We start from the raw sequence: 21,883 nt of genomic DNA, 5'->3' as shown, positions 1-21,883 counted from the left end.
GGTTTTCCATGTGCATCCTCCTTTGGTAGTTTACCAGACATACTTAATGTCAGATAAGGCAGCTCCCCCGAGTCTCAAACAGCATCTTTCATCCTGATGCTCACTGGATTACATTTTTAAAAGTGTCTAATGACTTAGAAGCAAGAATCCCATTGTTCTTAATTGAGGCCTAGATTTCCAGGTACCCAAGTTAGATCAGAAAATTGGACTTAGGCTTTTAGGTTATGTTGGCACTTCTGAAAATTCTACCTATTGATTAGTACCTTAGGGCCAGATGTTTAAAGGTATTTAGCTGCCTAGTGGGATTTTCAAAAACATATAAATTCTCACAATTAATTGATTTCAATGGGTGTTAGGTGCATAGATGCTATTAAAAACCCCATTCAGTGTCTAAATAGCATAAAAAACCTGGCCCTTATTCCTTATGATTTCCATTCAAATTAATACCGAAGAACTAATTCAGTATACTGTGGCTGAACCACTAAGTAACAGACATCACAATATAACTAGATTCAACATCCATGGGGAAGGTAGAGTACCAAAAAGTTTTGATTTTCTTGTGCTGATTGGTGATGCCTGATGATTAAGGCTACAATTTTGGCACAGATATCATAGTGTTCATGGTAATTGTGAATTGGAATGAAGCCCATGACCCCAGAGGCAGTTCCTGTCCTGTGGAACTGAGACTGACTCCCCATTCACAGTTCTGTGACCTGGCCCAAGTGGTCACAGTGCCACTCAGTTTTGGTGCGTCCGCCCCTCCACAGATGGAGACAGAGGGACAGAGGGCCAAATTTGAATGGCATCATTACAAAGCCACTCAGATTTGATTCATCCATCTCTACATGTCCCTTCACTCTCAGCAGCAGTAAAAGAAGGGGTGCCTCCTTCTTACCACAGAAGAGCCAGGAATAGCGGCACTACGAGGGGCAGGCCCCCTTCCTTACCTAGCTCTGAATGCAGACCCAGCAGCCGTCTCCTCTTCCACCCAGACTCAACAAGTCCCCAGGACCCATTTCCCGCACAGGGGAAACAGCATCCCTGCCCAATTGGAAGCCTCTGCCAAAGTTCTGATGCTGTGGACTGGAAGGTGAGGACCCAACACTTCCCCAATACTCCAATCAGAGCTCTCATTGTGTCCCTGAAAGAAGTACCAGAATTCCATTGTAGCTCTCAGAAAAAAAGTGCTGGATGCTGTTCCAGTAGAGCGTTTAGGCCTCACTTGAGCACTTGTTGTTTTTTGGAATTGAGATCCAAAAGAGAAGAATCCACCACTTCCCTTTTGGGGTTTGTTCTTGCAGTTAATCAACCTTACTGTCAGAAATGGGTTCCTTATTTCTCCTTTTAATTTGTTTCACTTGAGATACTAGTTGTTGGTTCTACCTTTCCCTACTAGCTTAAAGAGCCCTGTTGTTTTCTCCTCATGAAGGAATTTTTACAGTGTAATCAAGTCTTCTATCAATCTCCCCTTCGGTAAGCTAAACAGACTGAGCTCTTTAAGTCTATCATTGTAAGGTGTATCTCCAGATCTCAGACATACTTCATGGGTCTTCTCTGCACCCTCTCTAGATTTTCAACGTCCTTTTTTAAAATATGCCCTCCAACTAGAACTGTATGCAGAATTCAAATATCGATCTCACCATTGAAGTCCACAGATGGAAAATCACCTCTGCTCTTATACTCTACTCTAATTTCTTTCTAGTTGGATTTAGCTTTCCTTATCAAATTTCTACATTAAGAACTTCTACTTTACTTTGATTGCTACCATCTGCTTCATTTTTTCCATTAAAAAAATTATTTCTGCTTCCTTCATGTCACCACTGAACCAGGATGGGGTTCCAGCCAAATTGTTCATAGATACTATTACTGTCTGAAAACTGCCTCTAATTTGCTACACCTGCTTTAACCCTCCATGGCTGAATGGGATAATGAATCATAAGGAACCTCACACAGAATTACTGTGGACCAAATTCAGTGGTTCCAGTAAAAGGAAATAAATAAATAAATAAATAAAGTACAATATTTGCAAACCAGAGTCTTATTTTTTTTATTGAGACATTCAAACATATTCAAAGGGATTTGACCACTTAATTCCCTTAGGATCACTGCTTTGTTTACTTATTTTCCCAGGAGCTCTTGTCTGTACAATAATCTTTGACTTTCATCTCTGTAAGGAATGCTTGGCTTGTTATTCACAGACCAGTAACCCCCATGTTGTTCAGACATTCTGCCTCAGGGGACCCATCCAGAGAATGGAAATTGGTTTCCCCCCATGGTGTGAATATGATAAAAAGGCTCATTTGTTCCACAGATTCAGCACAACCATCCAGATATTCAAGTCAACAGGAGCTCCCATCTCTCTTCCTTTCCGAACAGACAGAAATTCCTGCTATTTCTCCTCAGTGCCTTTTCATGCCAGTGATTGTTATTGTTTCCATTACAAGGAGGACCAACACCACCCTGGCTGAGCTCTAAGGAAACAGCATGAGAGAGTCACCAAGGGTAAGATTTTCAAACTGCCTCAGACTCCTTTGAAAAGCTTCTGACTCCACAAAGGAAAGTAGCCATAACAGCCAATGCTTGCAAGAAGCCTCGCTCAGTGAGTAGAGCACAGGGTTACAAATCAGGAGAGCTGGGGTCTGTTCCTCCCTTCTGCCATGACTAGCTGGTGTAAGACCTTGGAAAACTTGTTTCCCCTTTCTCAGTCTTCTTTGTTTAGGCTGGTTCTTCAGGGCAGGGATTGTCTCACTCTGCGTCTGTGCAGTGCCTAGCACAATGGGGCCCTATGTGCTTCCATAGGTAAAATAATTGGACTTTCTTTCTTTCTTTCGTTCCCATCCTGCTGACCAGGTCATTTTCTAGATACCAAGGAGGAAACACTCTGCTTCAACTCAAGCTCTTATCTCCGCTATATGCTGGGATTCAAAGAAGTCCAATGGAGTTTTTTATCCAACTCCCATTGGATTTCAAGAGGATTTGGGCACCCAACACCTGAGTCTTTGAAAATAGCCCTCTCAATGGCACTTGGGAACCTAACTCCCTTAGGCTCCTTTGGAAACCCCACCTGACCTCCAATACGGTGAGCGGAGTTACTGTCAGTTTGCAACAGCCTTGCTGAAGGAAGCATGTGAATAATGTCCTTCTATCATCTTGCCCTCTTAGCAAGGCTTGTTTTTTTTGTTACACTTTCATTTGAGAGGAGGGAGTGTGGGGCAGCAAGGAAGGAGGATATGGGGGACAAATTCATGCAAAGAGGGGCTGTTAGACAGACAGATCTGATGCATTCATTGCCTTCAGGCAGTTGATTCCATGACAAGATGTTCAATCACAGGAACCAAAAGAAACTATGATGATATGTGGCATTAGATAACCTCCCAAAACTGAGATAAGCTTATAGGCTGGGACGTTCAAAAAGGCCTAAGACCTCTCGGTGCTAGCCTCAAATTGAAAGTCACAGGGACATAGGTGCCTAACTTCCAGCCCATAATCCATATTTAGCACACAGTAGCTCTCTGGCTGTGTCACAGATGCCCTACATCTGTTTGATCCACAGCAGAGTAGAAAAAACCGCCCAAGGCAGATGAGCTAGTGGGAAGCTCCTGTCTTCTCCCATTCCCCTGATCTCTTGACTAGCAGCCAGCTGCTGCCAGCTAGCTGCCAGCTCATGTAATTTGTTGTGTAGTTTAAGTGGTAAGAGCTCAGGATTCAGGGTTAAACCCCTCTGAGGAGGCATGAAGGGGGGCTTTTATAGCTGCACAGAATAGTTAATGCACAAAAGAACATTATATAAGTTGTGAAGTCGAACACTACACTCAGCAGCTGGGAAATGCCAGATTCTACAATGGCTGTGCAACCTTAACGCTGCACCCTTTTGCGTATGCATTATGATACACTCTTTCGTTGCTTAATCATATGCTATTTTGTTCCACAAGAGACCTGTGCAGTTCAGTGCATAGGATGGATGCACAAGGGACAGAATTATGGCTGAACGGGCAAGTGTATACCATCTGGCTTGACTTTGCAACTTAAAAATCCACCCAGTTTGCAAACTGATCCAGATGACTCTGTATCCGCAACCTGTCTTCTTCATTATGTACAACGCCGCTTTTTATAACTTTTTTATGCTAAACCATGAGAATTCTTTTAAAAGCCAACAGCCTTTTTCATGTTGTGTATCCATATATTTATTGCCCTATATATATTTCAGTGAAAAGAAGTTCCTTGTCCTTCAATTTAACCTGATGGGTGAAGGGAAAATGGTCTCTATAACGGAATATATGTAACATTTTTACTCTGTCTTTACTAATACAGTCCAGGTGTGTAGGGAAAAAAAACCCCTCAAACTAATGAAAATGTCTACAAAGGTACATTATAAAGAAAACTGGCTGGTTGATAAGGGATAGTTGTAATTGCACAGGGGTTCTGTAATGGAGGAAAGTAATGACCCATTGAAAGATGTTTTTAGTTATTGAGAACTGTCGGTTGTCACAGCTCTTAGTAATAATGTAAGGGTTAGAGATTCCTTTTTACTCGTCAGTCAGGTAAACTGAGAACTATAAATGAAAGTCTATCAGTAATTAGGAAAACAGAACAGAACTCATGGTGGAGTTAAGCTCAGGAAAGGATTTTCCCCCAAAAAAGGAATTTAGTTGTCTGATACCCTATAAGAGCAAAGGTGGATTGAGTATGAACACTGTCAGCATTCAAGTACAGAGGAAGAACTCAAACTACCTTTTCTTCACCATCTGCAGGGGATGGTAAAGTGTCTATACTTTCCGTATTCTGCATACTACTGTATTAGTCTTTGATTAATAATCATATATTAAATAATGCCATTTGAACTTGTTATTTGACAATCTTGAATCATTATTAAATTAAAACATGCAACACCCCCAATTTTTGTGTCATCTGAAAACTTTATGTTTTCTTCCAGGTCGTTGATAAAAATGTTCAACAGCATATGGACAAGAATTTAGCCCTACGGGATCCCGTTACAAACACACCTGTTTGATCATAATTCCCAATTTACTGTGAGATTCTGAGACTTATCATATCACCAGTCTGTAATCCATTTAATATATGCCATATTCATTTTGTCTCTTTCTAGATTTTAAATCAAATTGTCTTGCGCAACCAGATCGAATACCTTATAGAAGTCTAAGTATATTGCATGAATTCTATTTCTTTTATCAGCCAAAATTGTGCTATCAATCTATTTTCCATAAACCCATGTATATTGGAATAAATTATGCTATCCCTATTTAATTATTTATTAATCAAATCTTGTATCAGCCACTCCATGCCTGAAAATTATGTCAGACTGAGAGACCTATAGTTACACGAGTCATCCCATTTGTCTTTTTTTAAGAATGTGCCCATCGTTTAGATTTCTTCCAGTCTTCCGGAACTAACCCAGTGTCCCAAAAGTTAAGTAAAATCAATATTAGATACCCAGTGACCTCCTTAGCTAGCTTTTTTAGGTTGCAGCATAACACTATTTTATTTCTTGGAATGTAGAATATCTACATACAATAATCCAAAAACAAAGAGAGAGAAAACAAGCTGCTCCCTGAGGCAGAGTGGCACAAGTCATCACACTGTATTTTGAGCTACTTCTCATATACTTTCCTACTGAATCCTCTCCCCCAGCATGTGAGCATGGCAAGAAAAAACACCCCCACGCACAAACACACTTAAAGTGATACCTTGCAATTCCAATACAGTCCTCAATACCACAATGTAGCTATAAATATACACCACGCATTATCCCTCTTAGCCCCATTATTTCATCTGTGAAATTGGGATGTTGCCCCACAGCCGCCAAGGGAAGTGTTAATTAATAACTGTCAGGCACTGTGGGGCCCTTAGATGGAAGGTACATATAGAAATAAAAATCACAGAGATTGCTGCATTTCATTCTATTATGGCATTTCCTCTTCCCCCTGCAGAGATGGAGAACCAGACGGAGGTGAGCGAGTTCATCCTCCTGGGTCTAGCCAAGCTCCAGAAGCTGTGTTGCTTCCTCTTCATTCTCTTCCTGCTTCTTTATGTGGCCAGTGTGCTGGGGAATGGGGCTATCATGGCCGTGTTGCTGGCCGAGCCCCGGCTCCACACCCCCATGTTCTTCTTGGGCAACCTCTCCTGTCTAGACATTTCCTACTCCACAGTTACTGTACCCAAGATGCTGGCTGGCTTCCTCTCTAAACATCAGATCATCTCCTTCACCAGCTGCCTGGTCCAGCTCCATTTCTTCCATTTCCTTGGCAGCAGCGAGGCCGTGCTGTTGGCCGTCATGGCCTATGACCACTATGTGGCCATCTGCAACCCACTGCACTACAGACTGGTCATGAACCCACGGGTTTGCCTGCTCCTGGCAGTGGCCACCTAGTCCAGTGGTTTTCTGCACGCCCTGATGCACATGGTCATGACCTCCTGGCTGCATTTCTGTGGCCCCAATCATGTCCACCACTTCTTCTGTGACATCAAACCCCTGATGAGCCTGGCCTGCAGCAGCACCCACCTCAACCTGAGCCTCCTCACCGTTGTCACTGGAGGCATCATGATAGGCCCATTCATACTTACACTCCTTTCCTACTTCTACATCATCTCCTTCCTCCTCCTGAAGGTACAGTCACAGGAGAGCAGGAGGAAGGCCTTCTCCACCTGCACTGCCCACCTCACAGTGGAGACTTTACTCTACGTGCCTGTTATCTTTAACTATGTTGGGGAACTCCCAAAAGGGGGACATGATAGCCACCCTCATGTACAGCATTGTCACCATCAGCATTGAACCCCCTGATCTGCACCCTGAGGAACTGGGAGGTGAAATCTGCCCTGAGGAAAGCAGTAAGAAGAAAACTATTCCCTGGAAGGACATGAAAAAAACTGAATGTTTTTCTCTGTCTCTGAGGCTGAGAACGAGAGTGGGTAATGGACAATACAATGTGCTTTCTCTCATTGAGTCTACTGTGCACTGGGAGTTGGCCATTAGTTTGTAGGGAGTCATTATGCATTGGGCACTGGGAAATAGGCTGTAGATAACCTTCCTAAACTGGAAAATTGAGGTTAATAGTAAGGGAGAATTCATAGACTTTAAAGTCAGAAGGGACCGTTGTGATGATCTTGTCTGACCTCCAGCACAATGCAGGCAACAGAACCTCACCTACCCACTCCTGTAATAGACCCTAACCTCGGGCACAGTAACTGAAGTCCTCAAATCATGGTTTAAAGACTTCAAGTTACAGAGAATTCACTCTTGACATTAGTTTGCCATGGGCAGCAGAAATTTGACCTTAGGGAATAAGAAGCCTGGGTGGAAATAAACAATATGCTGGAAATTGGTGGGGAAACTATTTGTTTTACAAAAAGAAACAAACAAATCCATTGCCAGAATTTTCAGTAGAAGATCTTGATTATTCATGGAAGAAATGAAAATGGTGAAAACTCAAAAGTGTGCTGCCTAGAACCAAGGATTTTTCTGTTTCACGGGTGTTGGTTTCCGAGTGATTTTTTTTTTTAGAAAAGCAGACAATTAGCACAAAAATTTTTGTTTTGTCAAAAAAAAAGTATGTTGAAAAACCCATTTTCCATCAGAAAAGTTTTGATGGAAAAATTCACTCATCTCTTTTAAGAAGCCTTCTTCATTTGCATCTGTAGGTGGAGTCTGGGATTTTCAAAGGTGTCTGGTGCAATAAGACACTCACGTCCCATTTGCTGTTAATTCGAGTTGGACACCCTTAAGTACGTTTGAAAATTTCAGCCTTTACATACAGTTGAATAATAAGTTCAGCCCCCAACAGACTGCAGAACTGAAGCCCTACAAAACATCGAGATACCACACAGATCTAATCTATATCAAGCTCCCATAGGTCCCCACCCTCAATAGCACACACAAATAGTTGTTCCTTGCAATGTGCCATGAAGGACAACAGAACAGGGCTATTTTAGATCTAAAAGGAAGAAGTATGGTGGAGCTTCTTCTACAGTTGAGGCTCCTCACAGAGAAGGCTTTGGACTAGATACACAAAGGCATATTGGAGAAAGTTCACAAGAGAGAAACAAAAATGACTAAAAGTCTAGAAAATATGACCTATGTGGAAAAGTTGAAAAAGACTGGGTTTGTTTAGTCTAGAGAAGAGAAGACTGAGGGGGAAACATGATAACAGTTTTCAAGTATGTAAAAGGTTGTTATAAAGAGGTAAGTGATTAATTGTTCTCTGGAACCACTGATGACAGGATAAGAAGTAATGGCCTTAAATTTCAGCAAGGGAGCTTAGAGGTAATTCATGCTGGTACCCCATCTTTTGGATGCTAAGATTCAGAGTGGGGAATTATACCATGACACTGCCTTTAGCATGAAGCAATCTTTGTCTATGCCTGCTGTGGTTCTGCTCCTGGAAATCAACAGCCTCTGTCTTCCAGGTCTCTGCAGACCTCACCTTCTCTGTGTAGGCAACATCACAACCTCTGAACCCTTGAAATGCTCCCTGCAGTATCCAGCCCCTGCCACTGGATGCTCACAGTAATTACTAAGTCTGCTGCCACCAAAGAGACACACACCAGCTTGTTTGATCTAGCTATGCAGTCACACTTTGCTTAATGTTACAGCACTGAGATCTACTGCTAATAAAGCAATGAGTTTATTAACAAAGATTGGAGTGACACTGAGTAAGGGCCAGAACTAGAGACTGTGGACTCTGCTTGGATTCAAATGATTTCAAAGCATCTGCCTGTGGGACTCAGCCAGGGCTGTAACCTTGTGGTTTGTTTTTTACCATTCAACTAGCTCATCTATGCCAACTTCAGTTTCTTGAAGGAACACTTGGCTTGTTTGCTCATTCAGTAACTCTTCATTGGTGCATGGATGCTGTCCCAGAGGAGCCATCCACTGAATGGAAATCTTGCTTCCCTGATGATGCCATGGGTAGTCCATGGAATGTGGATATAATAAAAAGCTTTCTTGCCTGCTCAGTCATCAAAGGTTTTCAGAACAACCAGGGCTCGCTCCTCTCATATGGTCTGAGCTGACTGAAATTCCTGCAATTTCCTCACCACACACTTTGTCACCTGTCACTGTTGAAACAACTCATCTTGAAAGAGGACCTGTCTCACTCAGGTTGGTGCTGGAAGGAAATAGCAGGAAAGCACCTCCTAATTTTCTAAAACCACAAATACACGTATGTTCCTGATGTTTGGAATTACAGTGTACACTAGTATGCTGGGCTGTACTTGTCCTGTGAGTACCCTGTGAGTGCAAATGCAAATAAAGTACCTTTTAGTTCACACTTGCACATGTACATGGGGCATTTATAACCCATCATGCTAGAGAGTGCTGTGACTTACACTCCCGTAGTCTGAACTGCAGAAATGCCCTCAGACACCGGTTTTCAACTTTTTTTCATTTGCAGACCCCTAAAAAAATTTGAACGGAGGTGTGTAGCCCTTTGGAATTATTAGACATAGTCTGTGGACAGCCAGGGGTCCATGTACCATGTGTTGAAAACCACTGCCCTAAGACAAGGCTATGGGAGATACCTTACCACAGTTAGGTCTCTTATTTGCTGGACTGTCTCCATAAAAATGAGACTGATGCAGTGCACAGCAAATTAAGACTAGGTTTAAGGACTAGAAAATTAGACACCCAAGTACATCCTATTGAATGTCAGTGGAGTTGGGCACCTGATTCCCCATTGCTGTAGTAAAAATACAAATCTACAAAGAAATGTGGGAGATGACCGTGACAACAATGATGATGATTCTGCACTGATATGGCAGTTTCACCTGCAGTCTGCAAGATAGCGGGCTGAACTATCTGGCTGAGAAACATTTTCATACAAAAAAGATCTACATTAGAACTTCAGAGTTGCAAATACCTTGGGAATGGAGATTGTTCAAAATACTGCAACGTACATAACTCTGAACAAAATGCTATGGTTGTTCTTTCAAAAATTTACAGTGGAACATTGATTTAATACAGTTTTGAAACTTTACTATGCAGAAGAAAAATGCTGTTTTCCCTTTACTTTAGTAGTTTAAGTATAATACAATGCTGCACTGTATTTTGCTTCTTTTTTTCCCTTAGTGCTGCATGATTGCATACTCCAGGTTCCAAATGAGGCATGTGGTTGACCAATCATCTCGTAACTCTTGTGTTTGTAACTCTGAGGTTCTGCTGTATCTTCAAAAAGTGGAAATTTCTGTGCAAAAAAAAATCTAAGTTGTTTTATTTTTCTTAAAAATCTCAGTTTTTTTAAAAAAATGTATATTTTCATTTTCACCCAGTTTTACTTATCACTTCTCTTTTTCTGTGGAAAAGTTATAGGAGGGAAGAAGAGAAAACAGGTGGAGGGGAGGAGAAATAAAAAAAATCACAGAAAACGGAACTCAATGATAAACCGCTCCTTTTCAAAACATGTCCAATAGGAATTATTTTGAAATTTTATGTTTTCTTTGTGCAAACTCTGCCATTTACCCAGTGGCTCTAGTCTCCAGTCTGGATCACCATTGCCTTGTGCTAGTTTCTGTTCCAACACATACAGAAACATATCTCTGGATATGTCTGCAATGCAACTGGAGATGTGATTGCAGCTTAGTTGGATACATACACTATCTTTAATCTGAGTATCTCAGCTAAAAAGAGCTGTAAAGTTGCAGCACAGGCATTCTCTTGGTCCCAAAACCCAGGGTGCCCACATTCCTAATCCATGCTGGGTTCCATGAAAACGTGTCTTCACTGCTTTGTTTAAAGCTAGAACAGGTATGCCTGGCTGAGCTGCAGTCACACTTCTGATTGCAGTGGAGACATACCCTAGGTAACAGAGTCTACAGAGAACAGGACAGTACCATCTTGCAGCCAGATATAGCTGAAAGTCCCATCAACCAGTGGCTTGGTGCATCCCTGAAGTCTCTTTTTGATTTCATGCAGAATGGCCTACCTGGTAGGAAGATCAGCCCAATACTCTTCCTCTCAGGGAGTCAGCGGGGGAAGCTCAGGTTAGTTGTTCAGTCAGTGATTGGGAAACTCTTGCTGGAAACTAGCATGTTGGGGAGAAATATCTTCGGCATTAGTGACTTCCTCTTGATGCTGTATTTTCTGTGCTCTTGTAGCTTGGATTTGAATCCATTCATGGTAGCGGCAGACCTCCTGTTATTTCAGTGGTGCAGGATCTGACCATTGTAGAGGGCAACAGTCATGGGTAGCATTGTCATCCCATCCTCCTGCATTCCTAAGCTGCTGCTGGCTGGAGAGACACTGCCTAAGCAAAGGAAATAACCCAAGAACTTAAATATGTATGAAAATATTTCTCAGCCGAATATTTCAACCCGCAGACTCCAGGTGAAACTGCCATATCAGTGCAGAATCATCATCATCATCATTGTCACGGTCATCTCTCACATTTCTTCGTAGTTTTGTGTCATCTGCAAAATGTTGTCCCTGTCAATGTTCACTCTCTTGTCTGGATTGTTAGTAAACATAAAATAATGACACCGGCTCCTCTAGGGAACCTTGTGGTGCTTAAATTATTTCACTATGTGCAATGCTCTTTCCTAATGCTTAGGAAGGACAGTTATTGCTAAAAGGAGCTCATAGTCTCAGGTCAAATGAATTCAAAGGGAAAGGGGAATAACAACAGGCAATTTAACTGAGCGTAAATCCAGAAGGGACCAATAGATTACCTAGTCTGACCACCTTTATAGAACAAGCCGTTTCATTTCACCCTGCCACCTTGGTACGTAGTCCAATCATTTGTGTTTGGCTGAGGCATAGCTTGCAGAAAGGCAACCAGTCTTCATTCAAAGACATCAAGAGATGGAGAATCCATCTCTTGTTAGTGATTTCCTTATTAGTGTTTTCTTATGGTTAACCACCATCGCTGTTAAAAGAAATTGAGTCTAACCGTCTAGTTTGAATTTGTTTGGCTTTAACTTCGAAATACTAGTTCTTGTTCTACCTTTCTCCACTAAATTAAGGAGCCCTTTAGTATCCAGTATTTTCTCCCTATGAAAGTACTTAGTCACCTCTCAGGCTCCTTTTTGATAAAGTACATGGATTGAGCTCTTCAGATCCCTCATAATTTGTCTATAGCTAAATTAGCACAGCTGTGATCAATGCAGCAGTATTGATTTAGCAGGTCTGGTGAAGACAAGCTAAGTCGATGGCAGAGTGCTTTTCCATCAATGTCTGTACTCCACCTCCCCAAGAGGCATAAGGTAAGTCAGTGGGAGAGTGTCTCCCGTTGACATAGAGTGGTGTAGACACCACTGTAAGTTGACATAAGTTATGTTGACTTCAGTTATGTAACTTATATATAAGAATGCCCATACTGGGTCAGGCCAAAGGTCCATTTAGGCCAGTATCCTGTCTTCTGACAGTGGCCAATACCAGGTGCCCCAGAGAGAATGAACAGAACAGATAATCATCAAGTGATCCATCCCCTATAATCCATTCCCACCTTCTGGCAAACAGAGGCTAGGGACACCATCCCTGTCCATCCTGGCTAATAGTCACTGATGGACCTATCCTCCACGAATTTATCTAGTGCTTTTTGGAACCCTGTTATAGTCTTGGCCTGCATAACTTAGGTCAACATACAGGTTTAGTGTAGACAAGCCCTCACTGTAAGGCATTTTATCAAATCATTTTTGTGGTTCTTTTCTGCACCCTCTCCAACTGTTTAGTGTATGCACAAGTCAGCTTTGATCATGGTGGACAACACAGCAGAGCATTGATGGAGTGGAAGGAACTGAAGGCAACAGAAAGCATGATGTGGGAGGACATACAGGGAAAGACAGAGTTACTTAGAGATTTTCAACTGGTGCCTAGAAGCTGAGCTTTGATACAAAGTCCAATGGGAAGCCATTGAATGGATTCAAAGAGTGAAGAGCTGCTAAGCTTTGTTACCTAATGAAAATTGGACTCTTAATGCTGCCCTTTGTTATCTTATACTTTGCTGCTCACCCCACGACCTCAGAGATCCTTTCACAGCCTATTGTGAGGCACATAAAGGAATTTTGAAGGTCTAAATAAATATCAATCCATTCTTCTTTATCCACTGTTTTGGTCACACATTCACGTAATTCTAAAAGATAAGTGAGACCCAATTTTCCTTTGCAAAATCTGTGCTGCTTAGACACTATCAAATCACGATCCTCTGCAACTTTTATTAATCTATCTCTAATTATTCTTTCAACCCCTTTACCAGGCTCATATGTTAGTCTTACTTGTCTTCTCTGGATCACTGCTAAGGCCTTTTAAAAGCGTAGGGAAAACATTTCCTAGCCTTCAGTATGATAACTGATTCTGTGATTCTATCAAATATTTAAAATTTGTATTCACAAAGAGAAAACTTTCAGCTCTACTCCTCATGTGGTGAGACACGAGACACCCTCCAGCTATTCTGTCTCCTTTTCCTGTATATTCCAGTGATGGAGAACCAGACGGAGATGAGCGAGTTCATCCTCCTGGGCCTGACCAACGTCCAGGAGCTGCAGCGCTTCCTCTTCATTCTTTTCCTCATGCTTTACTTGGCCAGCATGCTGGGGAATGGGGCCATCATGGCCATGGTAATGGCTGAACCCCGGCTTCACACCCCCATGTACTTCTTCTTGGGAACCTCTCCTGTCTGGACATCTTCTACTCAACAGTCACCGTGCCCAAGATGCTGGCTGGTTTCATCTCAGGGTACCAGACCATTTCCTTCACTGATTGCCTGGCCCAGCTCCATTTCTTCCACTTCTTGGGCAGCAGTGAGGTCATTCTTCTGGCTGTCATGGCTTACAACCGCTATGTGGCCATCTGCAACCCACTTCGCTACATGCTGGTCATGAACCCACAGGTATGCCTGCTCCTGGCAGCAGCGACCTGGACCACCGGCTTCCTACACACCCTGATGCAGACGGTCATGACCTCCCAACTGCACTTCTGCGGCCGCAAGCGTGTCCACCACTTTTTCTATGAAATCAAACCCCTGCTCAGCCTGGCCTGCAGCAGCACCCGCCTTAACCTGAGCCTCCTCAACATCGTTACTGGGACCATCGCTCTGACTCCCTTCATCATCACACTCCTCTCCTACCTCTACATCATCTCCTTCCTCTTCCTGAAGGTCCAGTCATGGGAAGGCAGGAGAAAGGCCTTCTCCACCTGCACCTCCCACCTCACTGTGGTGGCACTGCTCTATGTGCCGGTCCTCTTCAATTATATGCCACACTCTGTGAGAGGCTCTTCAGAAAGGGAGATGATCATCACCCTCATATACACCATCATCACCCCAGCTTTGAACCCCCTGATCTACACCCTGAGGAATCAGGAGGTGAAAACTGCCCTGAGGAAAGCACTGGGAAGAAAGCTTCTCCCTGGGAAAAATGAATAAAGTAGAGACAATACTCAAAAACTATCTCTGATATTATCAAGGGAAGTGGAGAAATCGACAGTATATTGTAAGGGAAAATCCTGCACCTGAAAATATACTATATTGAGCCATATTAATTATTGGATATTTTACTATTTGCATTACAGTATTGCCTGGAAATTACACTCTAGGGAACCATTCTAATTGACCATTGTCATTATTAATTGTATTACAGCTGTGCCTAGAATTCTACAACATCATTGATGTTAGTGTTTTTATTATGGTTGTGCTTAGTACATCTATTGTTGTGAATAGCAGTAGACAGATCTTTATTTTTCCCCAGTATGGAAAAGTTTAGTGAAAATGGTGTGGGGGAGTCATTTTGGCTAAGTTTTCAGTGGAAAAATTTGACTGCTCATTGAGAACCTGAAAATCAAAAATGTTTTTGTTTCTCACAACCAAATATTGAACAGAATACAGCTGAAAACTGTGGGGGGAAAATTGGGGGGATTTAAAATGATTGTTTTTGTTTTGTTTTGAGGTTGTAATTTTTTGATGAAAAATTGAACAGTTCAAAGGAAAGTAGACACGTTTCATGAACATGTTTGTTGTGTCAAAACCCTGCTATTCCTAAAAAGAATTAAAAAACAAAAGATGGATAAGTTTAGACCAGCTCTACTTGGGAACCATTATTATGAATTATTATGTTTATTAACGAGGATGCTAATGATGATATAGAGAAGATCATGACAGATTTTCATTTTGACTGGACTTATAAACCTTTAGATTTAAGAAATATAAAAATCACACACACTCGCCATCAAAACATAACATGAGCATTAAAAATGAAACAGTATTTTCATTTTTCCTCTTGTCTTGGTGAAGATCAGGCTGAAGATGTCAAAACTGACCACTTTTTAAAACAAATGTTGAATGGAATGTTCGACCTTTATACGGATCCCTGTTGACAAAATCACATATGCTCTTTGGATCTGAATGATTAAAGGATTGGAAAACATGCCTTATAGTGATATAGATCCAGAGCTAAATCTTTTTATTTTAATCAAGAGAAGATTAAGGGGTAATTTAATCATAGTCTATAATTACTTACATGTGATCTATCAGCAGATATTTAATATAGAACATGCAGACATCTCACTCCTGAAGGGCTATAGAACAGAGAGGATTAAGAACAGAGATCATAGGCAACTGAATTTCAATGGGAGAGGGACCATTTAGGGAGCTGGGGGAAAAAAATCTCTGTTAGTGACCTTACTTGGTCCTGCTGTGAAGGCAGGGGACTGGACTCAATGACCTTTCAAGGTCCCTTCCAGCTCTATGAGATAAGTGTATTTCTACATTATATTTGGGCACCCAACCCCCTTGGGCTCCACTGAAAATCTTTTACTTTTCAAACTGGATGCAGATGTCTTCCAAGATCAATGAACAAATGTGGGAGAACTTTTGCATTTTAATATGGCTAAATATAAACATAAATCTCAGAACAAAGAATGTAGGCCATGCTTATAGGATGGGGGGCACAATCCTGAGAAGCAGTGACTGTGAAAAAGATTTGGTGGGGTGTGGATAATCAGGTGTACAAGAGGTCCCATCATGATGTGGTGGGCAAAAGGGTTAAGGTGATCCAGGGATACATAAACAAGGGAATCTCGAGTAGAGGTAGAGAGGTTACTTGACCTCTCCATGTGGCACTGGTACAACTGCTGCTGGAATCCTGTGAGCAATTCTGGCATCCAACATTCAAGAAGGATGCTGATAAATTAGAGAAGGGGTCAGAGAAGAGCCATGAGAATGATAAAAGGATTAGAAAACCTGCCTTGTAGTGAGAGACTCAAAGAGCTCAATTTAGTTAGCTTAACAAATAGAAGGTTAAGGGGTGACTTGATTATAGTCTACACGTACCTATATGGGGAACAGATATTTAATGCTGGGCTTTTTAATCTAACAGAGAAAGATATAACATAATCCAATGGTTGGAAACTAAAGCTAGACAATTTCAGACTGGAAAAAAATGTGTACTTTTTTAACCGCGAGAGTAATTAACCATTAGAACAACTTACCAAGGGCCGTGATGGATTCTCCATCACTGGCAATTTTAAAATCAAGAATGGATGTTTTTCTAAAAGACCTGCTCTAGGAATTATTGTGGGGAAAGTCTATGGCCTGTGTTCTACAGGAGGTCAGACTAGATGAATAAAATGGTCCCTCCTGGCCTTGCAATATGTGTATCTATATACTCCATTCCTTTTAAGTTTACCACTACCCGTGTGGTGAAATTATTGTTTGATGTTATTTCATCAGGGCCAAGGCCCAACCTTGTCCATATTCAGAGTTGCATTGGTTTCTATTTTAATTGGTTTAAAACCTATTTAGCAGATCCAGTGTAAAACCATGTATGGATGTTCTTATATGGATTTAAGAGAGGCTAATCTCAATTAGGCTTCTGTTCCTAACTCCTTTAGGTGCCGTGGAAAATATCACCCGACATTGGTTTACAAATGCCCCTTCAATTAAAATGGTGCAGGCTTTTGTGCAGTCAGTGCCTCACTGAAGCCGGTTTTGACTGGAGCTGGTCAAAAATTTTCCAGTGCAATGTTTTTCCATTGACACTGACACAGTGACACTGAAACTTTCTGTGAGAAAGTGTCAATTCCCATAGAATTTTGTTTTGAAAAAACTGGGAAAAAAAAACCTAAAACATTAATCGATTCATAGATTCTGCGGCCACCTTAACTGAATTAGCTTGTTAGCATTGACCTCTCACTTGGTAAGGCAACTCCCATCTTTTCATGTGCTATAATATACATTCTGCTTACTGCATTTTTCACTCCATGAACCTGATGAAATGGGTTATAGCCCATGAAAGCTATGCCCAAATACATTTGTTAGTCCCTGAGGTGCCACAAGGACTCCTCGTTGTTTTTATTTGTGAGATGTCACCTAAGAACAGACACATCTAAGATGCAAATGCATAGTCAATATTCATTACTTTAGCTATAAAGATGACACATAGATTTAACCAGGATAATCATATTTGATGGATTGTAACTTTTCCATTCAGACCTTACATCAATTTGTGTGTATGTGGTGAAATTGACTTTTACTAATAAAATTCAAATCATTCTGAGCCTAAATATAAACTATTATAGCTGTCACACAGAGGCCTAAGATTGGTAGAATGGAAAGAGTTAAGAGGAAAATTGTCTTTTCCTCAACTGAGTAACTTTGTCTAATGCACGCATTTGATATCACTTTGGCTGAAATTCCCCAAGCTGTTAAAACACCCAAATCCTAATGCATCACAATGGAGTAATGTGCCTAACTCCCTTAGGTCCTTTTGAAAATTCCATCCCTTGTGCAGAGACAGCACAACCCCAATTATTATTATCGCTATATGACAATAGGCATATGAATATAGGCCTATTTCTGATCATCATCAATACTCACAAACTTGGCAACAATAAGACTATAAAAGTAAATGATTGTTGTAATATGTGGCCAATTTATTAATAATAAAGACAATAGGCTTATGCTTGTATTGTGATTATTCCCCTTGCTTTCACCTAGTGTATTAAGGAGGCATGCTAACAGAGATTCATCTCTCTGCTGTCTCTTGTTATTTGGGAACCAAGCTGTGAAAGAATAAAATCAAAAGCCAATTTTTTTTCTGGGTGTTTCATTATGTGAAGAATATTCTTGGCCCTAAGCCCAGTCAGCGCACTGGGTCTACAAGGACTTGTTAGAGCCTGGTTAATAATTGCCTTCTTGCTAATTACAGTAGGAAGCCATGGCAAGGAAGGGTGTTGCTGTGCATGTCCTGTGAGGCCTAATTAGACTAGATGAATGGGGTTCTTACCAGCTGGGCATTCCAGAGACAAAGCTGGGACCATCTTTGATGTCTCTGTAACTGCAATGACTGATACTCCCTTCGCTTGTCATTTCACATCCAATAAACCTCTCACTGTGGGTCCTGCATCCTTGGCCAGAACCCATAATTGAATTAAGTGTGAAAGTACCATCCCCTTGTGCACTGCCTGCGATTTGAATCGAGCTGGGTCTTTCAGCGTGTTTTCTATGTACACAAGTACCAGGAAAGCCCCTTGAGAAGCTCTGCAACTGATCTAGCAGCTGAGAATTGCTGGGCAGGAATGGTCACTGGGAAAATCACTGGGATTGTGGCAGATTGAGCCAAACAGCTATATTTTATTATAATGTATTGTTTGTATCATGGCAGCTGCAGCTGCAGCTCACCCCAGGACTTTGTAATGGCTTGGGAAACTTGAGGCTAACAAGTGCAATTTACAGAAGCACCTATTTGATTTAGGAGCATAAGGCCCAGATTTAAAGGCATGCAAGTTGGAGTTAGGGGCTTGGGCACTTTTGAATATCCCTCTGGACACCCAGCTGCTTTTTCAGGCACCTAAATACCTCTATGGGCCTCATAGTTTAATAAACTTTAAGGCCAGAAGGGACCATCATGATCATCTGGTCTGACCTCCTTCATATTGCAGGCCACAGAACCTCACCCATGCACTCCTCTCAAAGACCCCTAACCTCCAGCTGAGTTACTGAAGACCTCGAATAATGATTTAAAGACTTCAAGTTCCAGAGAATTCACCATTTAGACTAGTTTAAACCAGCAAGTGACCCGTACACCATGATGCAGAAGAAGGTGGAAACCCCCAGGGTCTCTGCCAGTTTGACCTGGTGAAAATTCCTTCCTGACCCCAAATAAAGTGGTCAGTTAGGTTTTTTGCCCCAACTGCTCCGCTTGAAAGGCTGTTCCAGAACTTCACTCCTCTGATGGTTAGAAGCCTTCATCTAATTTCTAGTCTAAACTTGTTGCTAACCAGTTTATATCCATTTGTTCTTATGTCCACATTCGCACTTAACTGAAATAACTCCTTTCCCTCTGATGTATTTCTAGAGAGCAATCATATCTCCCCTCAGTCCTCTTTCCGTTTGGCTAAACAAGCCAAGCTCTTTGAGTCTCCTCTCACAAGGTAGGTTTTCCATTCCTCACATCATCCTAGTAGCCCTTCTCTGCACCTGTTCCAGTTTGAATTCATCTTTCCCAACATGGGAGACCAGAATCGCTCAATATTCTAGATGAGGTTTGCTCAGTGCCTTATATAATATACTAACACTTTCCTGTCTTTACTGGAAATCTCTCTCCTGATGCATCCTAGGACTGCTTAGCCTTTTTTCATAGCTGCATCACATTGGTGAATTTTTTGACCTAAACTTGGGTTTCGGTCATTAGCTGCTGCTCATATACAAAGATGGGCATAGTTACTTTCAGCTCATTACTATGCTATTCAGTTTCCAAAAGGGACTCTGCACAGCAATGCTGATGGACTGTTACATCTGCCATGTCCAAGTTCTCATCAACTCGAAGAAAGTTCAGACAAAGTGTTCTATTTGAATTTGATGGATATTTTACCCATCACTAGCACAGACATTGACAAAGAAATATCTCAGTATGATGTACTTTCTATTGTGAAGAGAGTGGTATTACAGGGTACAGTGTAGAATCCAAAGAATCCCCAGTTTGCACACTTTGTGTCACATCAATCTGAATTATCTGTGAATCGTGGTTGCATTTTATGGAGATGTGAATGATCAATCTATAATCCCTCTGTAATGGAGCAGCTGCCCCACTCCCTGAGAATTTAGACTGCAGCAGGCCAGTGCGCCTGCGTAGATGGGCAGCCAATTGAAGAAGGACTTATTGGGAGTCAATCAGGGCCCAGATTGGAGGGAGTCAATCAGGGCCAGGCTCAGTCCTATAAAAAGGCTGCTCAGGGAGAGGAGAGGCAGTCTGTCCCAGGCCTTTGAGAGGGAAAGGTCTGTCTCCAGAGCTGGGAAACTAGCACCTGGGACAGCGCAGTGCTGGGCAGGCCCAGAGGAGCAGAAGGAAACTCCAGCTCGGTGTCTGCTAGGCTTCAGGCCATGAGGGGAAGGGCTAGCCGGTGTGAGGGGCTGAAGGGGAAGCGGCCCAGGGGCATGGACAGATGGAGGGAGAGAAGGAGGGTAGGATGGCTGCCACTAGAGTGTCCCTAGGTTGGGACTCAGAGTAGTGGGCGGGCCTGGGTCCCCCACCCCTTCTCCCTTGCCTTACACCTAGCTGACGGGAGTGGCCGTCTAGGGCTGCACTAACCCCCTGCCAAGAGGGCTGTGACTTTGGGGGTGCAGTTGCCCACATTGGCTGGGGCACAAAGAGACAGCTGATTGACACCTCCCCGGAAGGGAGTGTGGATGGACTAAGGGGCACTGCCAGAGGGCAGTGGTCTGGAAGAGGACGCCGTGAGCTGGAGAGTGATGCGGGCTCAGATGCCAACTAAGGGTGAGACAATGGGTGGGACACCACCAAGAGAGGGTGCTCCACTGGACTGAGCTAATTTCCAAGGACAACGAGCAAGAGGCACTGCGGTGGTGAGTACCAACAACATTACACCCTCCAATCTCAGGTTTTGGAAGCTCTGCAAGAAGGACATTTTGGCATTGTATGAATGAAGGCCACCCAGAGTCATGTCTTGTGATGAAGGTTCAATAAAGATATTGAGAGGAAGGTGAAGTGCTGTATTACATGTCAGCACATTCAGCATGATGCTAGCCTCAGCAAGGGCCCTGCATCGAAGAAGTAGTGTTGGATTTCCTTGGGCCCACAGAATGAGAGCTGGGAGATGAAGATAATGGGCAGCAAGGGGGCTAGGAAGCCGCCCAGCAAGACCACCCCTATCAGTCGAGTGCAGATCCACATGGTCATGATGGCCGGGTACCGCAGTGGATGACAGATGGCCAAGTAGCAGTCGTAGGCCATGATGGCCAGGAGGAAACACTGGGTGGAGCCCAGGGCGAAGAAAAGGTAGAGATGGGCTATGCAACCAGCCACAGAGATAGTGCTCCTAATTTCCACTAAGCTCTCCAGCATCTTGGGTGCACTGGAGGTGGTAAATAAGATTTCCAGAAAGGAGAAGCTGCACAGGAAATAATACAGGGGGTGGTGCACGTGTTGGTTGGCCTTCACCACTGAAATAATGACCAGATTGGCAGTCACTGTCAGGACATAGGTAGCCAGGATCAAGATGAAGAACAAGGCCTGGAGATGTGGCATGCTGGAGAAGCCCAGGATGATGAAGGCCTTTACCACGCTACGGTTGTTGGCTTCCATGTCTTCATCCTTTCACAGCTGTGGAGATAAGGGTGGAAAGGATGGGGAAGAGGGAGAAGGTGAGGGAGCTACGAAGATGAAAAAAGAAAAGGAAGCACTAATAGAAAAAAAGATAGGCAGAAGAGGGAGGAGGAGGAGGTGAAGGAATGGGAAGAAAGAGGAGAAAGAGAAGGGGAATAAGCAGCATAAGAAGAAGCCAAAGGCAGAAAAGATCATAAAACAGAGGAAAAGGAGGTTTAAGAGCAATGAATTGTGATATAAGATCAGGAAATACCTCCACTGGAACATGCAACTTTCTCTTACCAAATATGAAGCATATTTAATGCTGAGATTTTCAAAA

The 21,883-nt window shown here is 42.5% G+C and overlaps 1 protein-coding gene and 2 pseudogenes across 1 annotated transcript; 2 read left to right on the top strand and 1 right to left on the bottom strand.

The window, feature by feature from the left end:
- Positions 1-5,950: 5,950 nt before the first annotated feature.
- LOC115638196 lies at positions 5,951-6,879 on the top strand (annotated as a pseudogene).
- A 6,546-nt stretch (positions 6,880-13,425) lies between these two features.
- LOC115637929 lies at positions 13,426-14,369 on the top strand (annotated as a pseudogene).
- A 6,601-nt stretch (positions 14,370-20,970) lies between these two features.
- LOC115637928 (putative olfactory receptor 13C6) lies at positions 20,971-21,543 on the bottom strand. The gene has a single exon (XM_030539515.1). The coding sequence runs from the start codon at positions 21,541-21,543 to the stop codon at positions 20,971-20,973; it is 573 nt and encodes a 190-aa protein (XP_030395375.1).
- Positions 21,544-21,883: the final 340 nt, after the last annotated feature.

Source organism: Gopherus evgoodei, chromosome 21 (assembly GCF_007399415.2).
Source record: "Gopherus evgoodei ecotype Sinaloan lineage chromosome 21, rGopEvg1_v1.p, whole genome shotgun sequence".
NCBI classification, from domain to species: Eukaryota; Metazoa; Chordata; order Testudines; family Testudinidae; genus Gopherus; species Gopherus evgoodei.
This window is presented reverse-complemented; position numbering and strand designations above follow the sequence as displayed.

Bases quoted from the DNA above. Each gene is read 5' to 3' on its own strand.
- LOC115637928 (XM_030539515.1), bottom strand. From the start codon at position 21,543: ATGGAAGCCAACAACCGTAGCGTGGTAAAGGCCTTCATCATCCTGGGC.